This window comes from Canis lupus, chromosome 12 (assembly GCF_048164855.1).
Source record: "Canis lupus baileyi chromosome 12, mCanLup2.hap1, whole genome shotgun sequence".
NCBI lineage: Eukaryota > Metazoa > Chordata > Mammalia > Carnivora > Canidae > Canis > Canis lupus.
The window spans coordinates 40355051-40368607 of NC_132849.1; the positions used below are offsets into that span (position 1 = coordinate 40355051).

The following is a 13557-nucleotide window of genomic DNA, read 5'->3' on the forward strand; positions in this document are numbered from 1 at the left end:
CTCTGTGTGTGTGTGTGTCTCTCATGAATAAATAAATAAAATCTTAAAAAAAAAAATTCTGGTCAGAGAGTCAAGTGAGATCTTGCTTGGGGGCCACGGGTGGTGGGGGCCCTCCTGTGTGGAGGGGGCACAGTCTTGAGGTGGGTTTAGGTCTCCCTTCCCACCAGGTTCGATTACAGGTCACCTTCCAGCTGGGCTCCTTGTGGCAGTCTCTTCCTTCCACTTTGTTGTGCACATGTGGCCAGAGACCACCTCCACCTGACCTGTTTCATATAGACCCAGCCGTGTTCCAGAGTTTTCTTTCACTCATGTGCTCTTTGCAGTCCACACTCTGGCCTCCCCATTCCTGAGCTAGCTATGCCCTGAACACATTCTCCCTCCTCCAGGTCTTCCTGCCTTTTGTCTGGGTTTTTCACTACACGTGTATACTCCTCTCATTTCATTCCTAAGCAAAGCAAACTGTGTTCATCATTCAAGCACGAACTCATTTGACACTCCTTCCGGGAAGCCTTCCCCACTTCCCTCATTCCTCTGGTATAGGTGTTAGAGATGTGTTCGTGCATGCCTCTCTGCAACTTTGCAGCCTCCTCGAGGCCTGGGGCCTTCGATCTTTGCATCTCCCCTCCATAGCACCAGAGTGCTCTAGGGGTCACCACTGATTTAGAGGATTGCAATGAATCTAATTGGGAATGAGCCAGAGGGAGATGATACAGGGCCGTATGGCCCTTCCCTGGACAGTGAGATGTCAGGGTCACCCTGTGGTGATATTCCAAGTATGGGTGACAGGTGTCAGGCTGTGACATTGCACAGCACACGCAGGGATCTCACACCACACCCCCTGTGTAGCAGCAGTATTCCAGGACATTAATAAAATCAATTATTGGATAAAAATCACTGGTTTCCAAAGCTTCATTTTGTGCTATTAGCAGGAGAATGCTGTTTCAAAGGGAGATAACAGAGAGAGAGAGAGATCAATTACCAGATTAGATCAAGTGGTGCGTGATCTAACTGCACACTGGCAGCTGCCCCCTGTGGGTAGAGCACCTGCCCTGCCATCTGTAGGGCCTGCCCTGGGCCTTCCTGTCAGGTTCCCCACGTACAGAGGGCATCCTGGTCAGCGATGGGATGGGCGGTACTCAGGCAGCTTTTCATACTTGCACAGTGACTAGAGTCAGTAGCACATGAGTGAGCATCTCATCCTTGGGGATATTGCCAGCCCCGGAGCCCCAGTCCTCACCTTCCAGGGCAGAGCCTGGTCAATAGGTTCTTCCCAGAGATACAGAGTTCTTTGTGCTTTGATGAACTTGAAAGGTCTGAGTGGCTCTCCCTGGGGGTGAAAATGTCAGCATCCATTCACTGGGCAGTGGCCACTGAGGGAAGCGTCCAGCGTGGGGAGGCTCTGAAGCCCACAGCCTCCTCTGGCTGTGCGGAGAGTCTCTGCTTGGGTGCTGAGCTGGTGTGGGCGGAGTGATGAGGCAGCCTGGCTCTGGGCAGGAGCCACCCCCTCCTGCCTTGTCAGTGGCCTCACCTTCTCTGCTGTGTGAATGCCCTGGAGGGCCTGGGAGACTGAGCTCTCCTTTGGGCTCTGCCACTGGCCCACCTGTGCAGACAAGCACATAACTTCTGTGAGAACGTGTCTTCCCAGCTTGGCACAGAGTCTGGGGAGGATGAAACAAGATCGTGAATCCAGAAGCTACCTTATACATTCTAAAGTGCCATGTCCAGGTACAGTGAGGGTATTACTTGTTCCCGCATTGATGCTTTGGAAAAATAATAGCAGATTTAGGGGCACCTGGGTGGCTCAGTCAGTTAAGTGTCCGACTCTTGATTGTGGCTCAGGTCATGATCTCAAAGATGGAACCCCGTTCCATCTGCACTCAGATGCACTCCATCAGGCTCTGCACTCAGCACGGAGTCTGCTTGGGATTCCCTCTATCTCCCTCTCCCTCTGCCCCTTCCCTCTGCCTACTCTTTCTCTCTCAAATAAATAAAGAAACCCTAAAAAAAATAATCACAGATTCCTGGGTTGGAGGAAGAAGCGAACACACAGGCGTCCATCTGGTGGGTCGCACACTATCATAGATGGATCGCCTACTTCCCATCTCTTCCTGTGGCATAGGGGGAATGACAGTCATTTGGTACCTGTTCTGCACCAGCTACTGTGTCAGCACTTTTCAGCCAGGTGTTCTCAAATTGCCCTGCTGAGGTGGTCCATGGGGTCAGGACACTAGAACGCAAGTCCCAGCCCTGCCACTTCCTGATGGTGGGATCCTGAGCAAGGTATGTAGCCTGCGGAGGCTGTTTTCTTGTCTGTGTAGTGGGCCTATGATCCCTGCCCACCTTCTAGAACTACCAGGAGCAGCGAGTAAAGATTCTCACATGGGACCCCGTACAGAGCGCTCAGTAAGCAGCAGCTGTCTTCATTGCATTGTTCTGTTTGTTACTATCGTTGCTGGTGGTTTTCTTAACATCCTACCTCTGGCTCCGTCTTTGGGCTGAACTTTGCTAGACAGACCTGTTCTCTGCAGTTGGGCGGTGACACGCAGAGGAGGCTGGTGGAGGGCTGGGAGCCATTCTCACTGACTTCCCATTTGTGCCACACAGACTTTGGAGGCTGACTGGGAGGACCTGTGGGACCAGTTTGATGAGCGGCAGTATCTGAATGCCAAAAAGTGGCGCGTTGGTGACGATCCCTATAAGCTGTATGCTTTCAACCAGCGGGAGAGCGAGCGGATCTCCAGCAGTCGGGCAGTCCCGGACACTCGCCATCTGAGGTACTTCGCCCCTACTCCCCCTTGTCACTCTCCCCCCTCCCCGGTGGTCATGACCGAGCAGCAGCAGGCTGGGTTCGTGCGGTGCCCACGCCAGGAATCGGGCAGATGTGCCATCTGCTGCCGGCTGGACGCTGAAGGGTCTGTGATGTGTAGCTCACACGCTCTGTGCCGCTCACTGCTGGGGCCATCCCCAGGCACTTCCAGGGAGAAATGTGTGGGCACCTCCTTCACCTGCACCTGGCCCCCCCCCCCCCCCGCACCCAGTGGCCACCCTGAAATCCTGGAGCACTGAAGACCCGATGGCCTGGGCCTGTGTTCCTGGCAGATCCCCATGGCATGGCCTGGCTTGGCTTTCAAACGGAGGGAGGGCAGGATGGCCAGACCCCTGGGAAGGCGGGTTGGTGGCCTGTTCAGTCACTGGTCGTTGGAAGGTCATTTCCTCTTGCAGCCCGAGCACGTTTTGTTGTGCGAGATGAACAACCAGAGGGGCTTCTTCACACGCCTCTGCTGTCTGCTTCGGAGCAGCCCGTTCACACAGGCTCGTTCTGCTATCTGCCACCCAGCCATGCCTTCCAGTGGGCTGCAGAGGTCAGGGCTGAAACACTGCAGAGAGCTTTATTTCTCAGCGGAAAGGGTCTTTCTGAAGTCTTTCTCGTTGCCTCATTACCAGTCCTTCCTAGAGTCAAAGCCACAGGCTACTTTGAGGTCTGAGTGAGCAGGTCTGTCTCCACCCCACCTCCTCCATGCTGGCTTCCCTGACTATACCTGCGTAGTCCAGCTGTGCCAAAGGCCCCCTGGGGGGTGGGTGTCTTTCTGCCTACTGTGGGAAATCACTCAGCACCAGCTCCCAAGAGCAGCCTGGCACGTTTGGCATGGAGAAGCTCAAAGGCATTGTTAAATTGAGAGGCTAGGGGACTGGTGTTAGCTTCCTAGCTTTCTGTCTCCATCTGGGTCTGTGGGTACCCGCTCGTGGACACTGGGGTTTATGAGCAGGGTGGTAAGAATTTTGATGACTTTTGAGGCTGGTCAATCTGAAGGTACTTTAAGCAGGCAGTCTGTGAAGGCCGATGGACTCTGTTTCCCCAACTAGGCTGTATAGCTTAGAAACCTTGATGCACATAATGTGTCCTGTGGAGGGGCTGAAGCCGTCCTTGTTAGTCACCACCATTCATGAAAGGAACTGGAGTCCTGGTTTCCCCATAGAAATAATGCCAGGGCAGTGAGCTGGCTGTAAGGCATCTGTGGCTTCACAGGTCTTCAGAAGAAGACTCCAAGAGTCTGCAAACTTAACCCTCCCCTTGAAATACCCATGAGACTCTTCTTAGCAGCACAGAGTCCCCCACACAGAGATCCAGGGCATTGGTTGTACCTCGAACATTCCCTGCTACTGACCTGAAGGCTTCTTAAAGTCAGAGTCTTGTATTACAACTATCAAAATTCTCCAGCACTAATCCTGGTCCTTGGCATCTGATAGAATTTTCTTTAAAAATTAGGTAATTTGGGGCACCTGAGTGGCTTCAGTGGCTTGGTTAAGCTTCTACCTTCAGCTCAGGCCATGATCCCAGGGTCCTGGGATGGAGCCCTACACTGGGCTCCCTGCTCAGCGGGGAGCCTGCTTCTCTCTCTTCCTCTGCTCCTCACCCTGCTCATGCTTGCTTTCTCTCTCACTCAAATAAATAAATAAAATATTAAAGAAAAAAAAAACAATAGGTAATTTTATTTCCTTGAGTGGAGACTACAGGTAGAACAGGGAAGAAGGAGAGAGAAGAAGGCTGAGAAGCCCCCCTGATCTCAGGTGGGGTGGTCCTTCCCCTGTCCAGAGTCCAGACCGTGAGACCCTCCAGAAGACAAAGGACAGCCTCCTGCCCAGGAAAGGAGCCAGTGCATCTGGGCAAGAGCTCTGCCCCCACCTGTAGAAGGGAGGCAGGAAGTGGGGGCTTCACTGAGCTGGCAGGTGCAAAGGGACATCCTGAGCCGGACAGATTTCTGTGGTCAACCTGGTCTGTGATCTGAGAGGCAGAAATGAAAGCAATTTACAAGGGCCAGAAATACATGCTGGTTGTGAGTGAAGAACTGACACAGTCCCCGAGGATCCGAGTTTCCCAGGTCCTGTTTGGGGCTCTCACGCAGTCTGCTGTATCTGTTAAGTAAGTGTGGTCCGCTGGCATGGCAGCAAGAGGGAAAGGAGGACTTAGACCAAATCCAAGGCACCCTTGGGGAATCCAGAGAGGAAAAGTCTATCTGCCATATGTCTGCCTCCGGGCACTGACCTTGCCCAGTAGGAGCTGGGATTGTGTTACTCGGAGGATTTCAGATTTGTGGATCCTGATTCAAAAGAGCAGCAAGTGGAGAGGACAGGATATTGGGAACGAAGGCAAGCACATGGGACCAGGCAGCCGTGGTAGGTCTGTTGAGCACTGACTGTGTATAAGGCCGTGGGCTAGTGCCAGCAGAGGCCAACAATTGAATTGGCCATCTCCAGGCTGACTTTGATATGGGGCTGACCCTGTGCACACATCACTCTTGTACTAATGAGCATTCCAGAGACTGCCAGCAAAGCCCAGTGTTCCTCTCTCAGATGGGCCCCACTGGGGTTGACCTGTCTACTACTGCCAGCCCTCATCTCCCAGGGAATCTGTGTCTGTGAGGTGAAAACCACCAGCTAAGTCCCTTAATCCTAGGATCCCAGCCTCCTTGTATCCCGACTTCATCCTGACATAATGCCTGACTTCAGCCAGCCAGTGTGCCTGGGCTGCTGAAGCCCTAAAGCCCTTCTTGGGCCCTGCCTACCCCAGCTCTGAGCAGCTGGGGCTGCTGGTGACCTGTCTCCTATAACACATCAGCAGGATTCTGTCAATGGCTGGCATTTGGACCTGGATCATACTTTGCCCTGGGGGCTCACCTGTACATTGCAAGCCGCTGGCCAGCATCTTTGGCCTCTACCCACTAGATGCCAGTAGTACCCCCCCCCCATGTTGTAACATTGCCAGATGTCTCCTGAGGGGCAAAGCTGCAGTGAGAATGAGCCACTGCTGTAGAGTCAGCCCCACTTGTTACCTGAGTTCTCGAGAGTGAAGTATCAACATGAATTATCAGCCCCAGCAACAGAACGAAGCCTTCTGCCCTCTAAGGGGAGCCGTCTTTGCTAGCATCTACTACAGTGCCTGGTGTGTGATAGACGTTCAAGAAACATTTGTTGAACAAATGTGAGGGAAAGTAAATCTGCAGACACTTGACTACTTTCTCCCATCTGTCTTCTGTGCAAAGAGGGAAAGAGGCCTGAGAGGCAGCCCCCTTACACCTCTCCCTCCATCTTCAGTGGCTTTAGATGAGGAGGCAGGAGAACAGACTCAGTGAAAGGGGAAAAAAGCATTTTCCCTTAAAGAGTTCTCATTACTGGGAAGAGAAGAGTGAAGAAACAGCATGGGGGAGTGGCCTGTGCTTATTAAATTTGCTTCCAATTTTCTTACCACAGTAATTGGATTCTGATTTATAGGACATGTGTGGACAAGCGCCTGAGACAGAACTATTAGCTGAGCATTAGAGCACACGCTGCTGGGCGGCTAGCATTGGGGACATCGCTCAGGAATCCAGAGATGCTGTGAGGCTGGAGGAGGCAGCAGGTGGAGGGAGGAGGATGAGGCTGTGGAGGTTTTCACCCAAAAGGCAGCTGGGCTGATGGAAAAGCCAAACTGCACTGGCAGTATAGAACCCCTCGCAAGCCTGTCGTGGTCCGGCGTCGTATGAAAGCAGCCCCAGAGAGGCCAGGGATTTTGTTTCCCCATATGGAATAGAACAGTCACATTGTTTTCTCAGTCCTCCTGGGTGCCCGGGGAGGTGGCTGGATTGCCCTAGAGAGTGGAATGACCAAGGCAAGGAGGCAGGCTGGGAACTCCCCATTCCCAGGCTTTATGGGGGGTGGGGTTTAGTGAGTGATGTCCTCATCTCGGCTACTTTAGAAAGTATCTGTGGTTTCAGATAGATACCCTGTACATTCACCCTTTGGAGTTGACAAGCGAGCCTTCCCATGCCCACCCACCCCTGGCCTAACATGTAACATTTTCACATGAGATTGAAGATTGAGATTGAAACCTGCTGTCATCAGCCATTAGACACATCTTGGCCATGACTCAGTTTCCTCATCCCTGATCCGGGGCCTGTGGGAGGCGTGGGGATCAGGTGAGAAGCCATGGCCTTCCACGTGTCCCCGCTCCTTTCTCAGCTTTGTTCTCTCATTGCAGTTGGACTTGATAGCCTTGAAGCTTCCTCGGTACATGAGTCACTGCAGTTTGCACATTAGTGCACGCTTCTGTGGTTGGTTTTCTCATTCTAGATGTATCCACATCCATGCACTCAGCTCTCCTGCCTGCCTCCCTGGGAATCTCATGACTGCACTTGCATTGGGGCAACCTAGTTCCACATTTTCCCCTGAGATCCATAATCCTGTTAACATCTACGAGAGCCTGAACTCCCAGGGCACCACCAGGGTCCTCTGGGGTCACGAAGATGAAGACGTGGCTGTCTGTATCACGGTGGCGGTAGCATGCCATAAATAACTGTTGAAATGTAAGGAAGAGACCACATCTAGCTGGGGTGAGTGTGAGATTTCCCAGGGGAGTTCTCCTGTTTATCCAGCACTGGCTGGTCCAACAAATCGTCCTCATTTTCCAATTGTGCCACCCCCACCACTGTCGCCACACATTTTGGTGACAACAGCTGGATTTGTCATCATCCAAGTAGCCCATAGAACATCTGGCAGACAAGAAGCCATTAAACGGAGGCACACCCCTCGAGCAGGGAGGAAATATTTTGATAAAGCAAATGTATATTTTTGCTGTTGCCTAGCAATACTTATTATGGGATTGCTTTGATTGCAGGGGAGCAGGTGGCAGGGTGGACCGCGCCCGTGAGCCGCGAGCTGGAAGGCGTTGCATCTGGGAAGCCTCATTAGGTCACTTCCTCCTGGCTGGCTGGGTTTGATTGTTCCCCTCAGAGTACCGTCCCAGCCTTTGTCCAGTGCAGTGCTAAATGGTTCAAACAGTGGGATACCCATCGCTTGCCTGAAGGGAAAATTCTACACTTCGATACATCTCACCGGGAAGACATTTTTCCTTTGCTCCTTTTCATCCTGGGAAATGAAGGGGCAGTGGCCCAGTCTGGGATTGCATGTCTCCCTCCTTGTATTTACTCGGTTGGAATGGCTGCCAAAGATCATCATCATTTCTCTCCTTGTACTCGTCACTTAGCAGTAATAGGATAAAAATCTTTACGGCTGGAACGGCTAAGCATAAAAAATGTTCATATTCCCTCAGAGTCAAGGCTCTTCCACTAGCTTAGCACAGAGTTGGTGATTCCACATCAAGGCAGAGGGGAGGAGAGAGGAAACCCATCACAGACACTTAGCTTTTGCAAACATGCTCTCCCCATCTGCTACGTTCTGGGCCCTCCTGTGCACCATTTTTCAAGACAAGAGTTTGTGAGCCTATTGATAGTAGCTCTGAGTGCGCTTCACTCCAGAGCATCGTGGAGTCTCAGGGATCCTTGGCAGGAGCCAGGGGGCAGCAAGCTGAGTTTCTGAACATCCTAGAAGCGGCTCTGTAGAAGAACAGTGTCTGCTGGCCTGGGGGTGGCTCTCTGAGTACCAGGTACATGGCATAGAAGTGGGTTCTCACTGGGGCATGAGGGCAAGGGAAACCACAGAGGCTGAGATGGGAGGTACCTCTTAGGCCGGATTCCTTCCACTCCTGGTCCCCTGGGTCCCTGCGTGCTGCCCCTGTCCCTCTGCCACTGCCTGCTCTGTGAGTTTCAGGCAGATTTCCCAGAGTGGTTGCATCTCAGCCTTTGAAAGGGGACCAGTCAAGAAAATTGCTGATGAGAATTCATCTGAACAAAGCACCCTAATTGATGTTTTCACACACCTTATTTAAGCTTTGACATTATGTGTCTCATTCATTCGTTTTCCCATTCTTTCACTCATTCATCCACTCAACACATTTATCAAGCACTAACCACATGCCAAGCTCTGTGTTAGAAATTGGTCTCCACTCTCCAGGAGCTCATGGTCTATGGAGAAAATGGGACTGACTCCTGATACTCTACTGTGGGTTGCTCTGAGGCCATATTTTTGATTCTGGAGCTAATGCATGGGACTTCCTGTCCCCGATTCCCAGGAACCCATCTCCCGCCCCGTCCTGGTTTTGGTGTCGCTATTTCTGTCTTGGCCACGGAGCAAGCCATACGAGTTACGAGCTTTCCTGTAAAAAAGTCAGAACGGCATTAAGCTGGCCTACCCAGGAGAAGGCATTTATACTTGGAGGGGAGGCAGAGGCTTTCTGAAGGAAATGGCATTTGAGCTGGAATTGGGGGCGACAGGTAGGATTTTAGCAGGTGGCAAGCATCCCAGATTGAGGGAGCAGCATACGCAAAGACGAGGTGGGAGAGCCACATTGTTTTGCAGGAGTCAGTCCAATTTCCTTGGAGTGTGGGTGATGGAGGGGAGAATAATTCTGGATGCAAAACTGGGGGTCGTGTCATAACAAAGTCTTGAATTGAGGATAAGGAGCTTAGAGTTAGTTCAGTCAATGTTGGAATGCTTGGACTTTCATTCTGTCATGGCCTCATCATCTCAGCGACCCCAGATGTCCTAAGCAACATGTCCCTGCCCAATGCTGGGTCAGCGGAGCTCCTGCTGGTGGGGAGTGAGTGGAGGGCATAAGGTAGGACTGAGCAGAACTGTGCCAGGCAGCAGTGATGCACTTCCCGCCCCCCCCGCCCCCCAAGGAAGGATAGACAATGGTAGGCAACCTCTAAAAGCAAGCTTAGCCTGAACTGGGGCGGACCCAAGGGGGTAGAGTATGGTATGGGATCCTGGCCTTAAGGCACTGGCCTCCTCAGGGTGGGGGTGTTGGGTCTTACACTGGGGAGTTTATTCTGGGGTGAGGTGGGAGAGATAAGCAAGAACTGGTCTGGAGGGAAAAGGAGCTGGTGGGGACCTGCAAAAGGAGTCTGTCCTTGACCCGCGCCTGACTGTTGAGTTTAGGATTGAGCACCAGTACTGGCTATAAAAAGACTTGGACAGAGAAGCAAGACTAGCAGATTGAGCACATACCTAGATAGAGAGATCCAGGCTCAGAGAGGTTAAGGGACATGTCCAAGATCACACAGCTAGTCAATGCTTAGCCAAAACTCAAAATCAAGTTTTCAGATTCTAGGTTTATAGATATATAAATATATTCTGTCCCCAACATAAAGCCCATATTATGTCCAAGTTCACTGCTGTGTGTATGTGTGTGTGTGTATGTGTGTGTTTTACTGCAGCTTATAGGGCAAAGAGAAGAAATGCTGCATGAGGATTTTGTTTCCCAGTTAAGGTAGTTTGATATTTCTATTTCAGCTTTGCTTGGAGGCATGGGTGTAGCATAGTTCAGTCAGCTAACAGAGTCAGTTGTTTCTTGTAGTGTTCTCTCAGCAAGACCAAAGAGAACCCATGTGCCTTTGAAAGGCACTAAATGGCTTTAGTTCTGGAGGCGTGTTTCTCTCCCCCCGCCCCCGCCACGCATCCCCACCCTGGTTTGCCTCCTTTATTACACATTGCCCGAGGAAGGAGACAATGCAAAGAAATGTGGAAAGACACGGAGAAGTGTGTTCAGTGCCTAGGATTGGGAATTTGATCTGGAACGAACTATTTCCCCCACAAAATTTATCCTGCTGATTATTGAGTATTATGTTACTAGGTGTCAACCTTCAAAATTAAACAATAAAGGTGGTTGAGCAGCAAATGAGTTTGGCCAGAAAGAACAGAGAAATTGCATTTTGGGACATACAAACTATGGGGGATTGTGGGCAAGTCCGAAGAACAAAAGGTAAAGCATCCTTCGTAGGTGAAAGGAGGGGTTTGGAGAGGTCGTTCTGAACAAACATTCATTGGACAAAAATGCAGTGGTGGCGGCTTCTCATTGGCTGCAGGCCAGGGCAGCTTCCCGTTGCTGGGCTGAGAGGAAATCTTCCTTCTTCCTTCTGGACTGTGTATTTTGTTGTTGGGTTTTTTAATATTTATTTATTTATTTATTTATTTGAGAGAGAGCGCGCGTAAGCACACAGGAGTCGGGAGAGAGGGGTGGAGGGAGAAGCAGACTCCGCAGGACCCGAGATTATGACCTGAGCCAAAGGCAGATGCTTCACCGACGGAGCTACCCAGGCGCCCTTGGACTGTGTGTATTGAATAAGGCTTCCTTTATTCATTTTCATGTAGGGATATATCAGTAAACAAGCAGTCCAAACACTTGCTCTCATGGAGCTTATTGGATTCAGGTAGGCTGCCTGGCTGGGATCTCCTTGCTGCCCACCGCAGGTTGCCAGTACCTTCTCAACAGTGGGCCACTCACCCTAAGAGGAAGGTTCCCATAAGCTAGCCTTGAAAACAAGCCCTAGCGCATGCACTTGGAGCTGGTAACACCACAAAGGGAAGGTGGCATCATTTCTCTTTCCTCTAATTATCCTTTTTTTTTTTTTTTTGTTCATTGATTTTTGGGACCCCACAGTGTTTTGGGACACATTTAAGAAGGCAGAAGGCTAAAGAGGAGACCCTGGATTTGCATTCTGCACTGGGTGTTCTCTTTAGTGCTGTTGGGGTCATCAGGACAGCTGACATGCTCAAGAGAAGAGATGGGATTGGTGAGTTTGGCTGTGGCTCTTGCCCATGTTATGGGAGGTATTGAATTCTTCCACTTTGGTGGCTCTTGAAATATCCCTGCAAGACCAAAATATGCCCGAAGACTCAGAGCCTCTCTTCATCTTAAGTAAACTTTGAATCAGAGTACCATATACGTACAGAAGAGTTGACACTTCATTCATGTACACTTGAAGAAATTTCCAGGGAGAGCCCACCCCCATTCCTACATCAAGCACCTCCATCAAGGACAAGATGACTCTTGGTGCAGAGCCACCCTAATGTCCCTGCCCCTTCCTCCCCACCGTGGAACACTCTCCTGACTTCAAATGCCATAGACTAATATTGCTTGTTTTTGAACTTTTATAAATGGATTTAATACAGTATGCTCTTGTGTGTCTGGCTTCCCTCAAAATTAAGGGTATGAAATCCAGCCACACTTTCAAGATGCGGTGTGTTCATTCTCACGGCTGTAGAGTATTCCTTTGTATGAGTATATTGCCAATGATATATATGTTCTACTGTGAATGCTCCTTTTTGGGGTTTTTCCTTTAATGAATCTTGTACTTGTCTTGGTGAACATGGGTCTCCACCCCACCGGCTGTGGATGCGTCTGGGAGTTCCAGGGGCTCTTCGCCTTTGTCATCAGTGACTGGCTTTCGTGTGTTTCACTTGAGCCTTCGAGAGCCTGAGTCATGTTATCTTCCTGTGGTTTAGGTTTGCCTTTCTTTGGTGATCAGTGAGGTGGAGCACCTTTCAGAAGCTCACGGGCCACTCTGGTACCCCATTGAGTGTTTTATACCTGCTCTCTTCACCTTCCTAGGCCATTTGTCCAACAACCAAAGCACAAAGCCTGATTTTTAGTCTGCCCTCTATAACCTTCTGAGTGTTTTGTACATTTTCTCCCACATAATGGCAGTGCAGTGAAGGAGAGGGAAGCTACTGGACAGAGCACGAGAAGCCGTGGGTCCTAAGATAGTGCCCAACCCTTCAGCTGTCAGGGTGTTGTCTCCTCACAGGTAAGAAGAGGGAAGTAGCTCAGGGATGCTTAATAAGGTCGCTTTCGAGCCCTGTCTGCTAGATGAAAATACCTCTGCTGGGAAGAATGTGCAGGAATGATTTATGGAGTGAATCTGATTGGAGGCGATTTCCATTAGCAGGACTCCCTCCAGCTCAGGGGCACCTCCCCTCCCCTGTGGCCCCGGAGGATTCCTTCCCCTCATACACTTCTCTTCCTGAGGGGACTCAAGAGGCCATGCGTGCTGTCCTTATCACCACCTTGTCCATTTCTGTGGGGCCCACGTGCCTTCCCCTGGGTGGAGGTCACCAGACCCCCCTTCCCAGCTGGAGACGCCAACGTCAGCTGCTTTAATGGCATCTTTGCACTTCTCTGAAGGCCCCTGGGATCTCTTCAACAGCAAAGCAGTTTGGCACATCACACAAATGGCAGCTTGAGTGAAGACTGGTAACCTGCCCAGTTTTTGGTGTAGAATAAAGAGTTGTAACATAGGAACCTTACCCCTTTGTAACCCGGAGCACTGTCATGTTGGGTTACCATTCCCCCCTAGCTCTGCAAAGAATGATGGGCTGGTGTGATGTGCCACATGCGTCTCTAATGACAGAAAGGAACGGAGCTAACAGAACAGGCCTGGGGACATCCTGAGAGGCTTGGGCACCTGGCATAATTCCTAAGTAAAATCTGAATGTCAGCAGTCCTCAGAATAAGAGCAACCACACCCTCCAGCTCTACGAGACATCACAGAGGCTCTCACATCCCCTTCCCGGGACTTTCTTAGCGACCCTTCAGGTGAAGGGATCACTGCCACCTGATAGGGGAGGAAAAGGAGCCCGGGCACTGTAACTGATTAACTGTGAGCTTTGAGATAGGGCATGTCTGCCAGTTATCTGCTGCTCCTCGGGTGAGTCATTCAAACTCCTCGAGCCTCGATTCCTCATCCTGAAATGGGAATGATCATGGTAGCCAGGGTTGCTGTCAGGGTGAGGCGAAATACTCCATGCTGAGCACTGAGCGCAGTCTTGAACCCCCAGTAAGCACTGTTTGAGCTGTGGTGAGGTGCTGATGAATCGTCAGATGGGTTTTAGTTCCAGGATTAG

General features: G+C 50.9%; 1 protein-coding gene across 2 annotated transcripts in view; it reads left to right on the forward strand.

The window, feature by feature from the left end:
* GALNT14 (polypeptide N-acetylgalactosaminyltransferase 14) overlaps nt 1-13557 on the forward strand; it is a 205479-nt gene that overhangs the window by 125748 nt on the left and 66174 nt on the right. For both annotated transcript variants that reach the window (XM_072770627.1, XM_072770626.1), the window contains exon 2: nt 2605-2774. In XM_072770627.1, coding sequence (XP_072626728.1) covers nt 2605-2774 — 170 coding nt within the window. The remainder of the gene's footprint in view (nt 1-2604; nt 2775-13557) is intronic.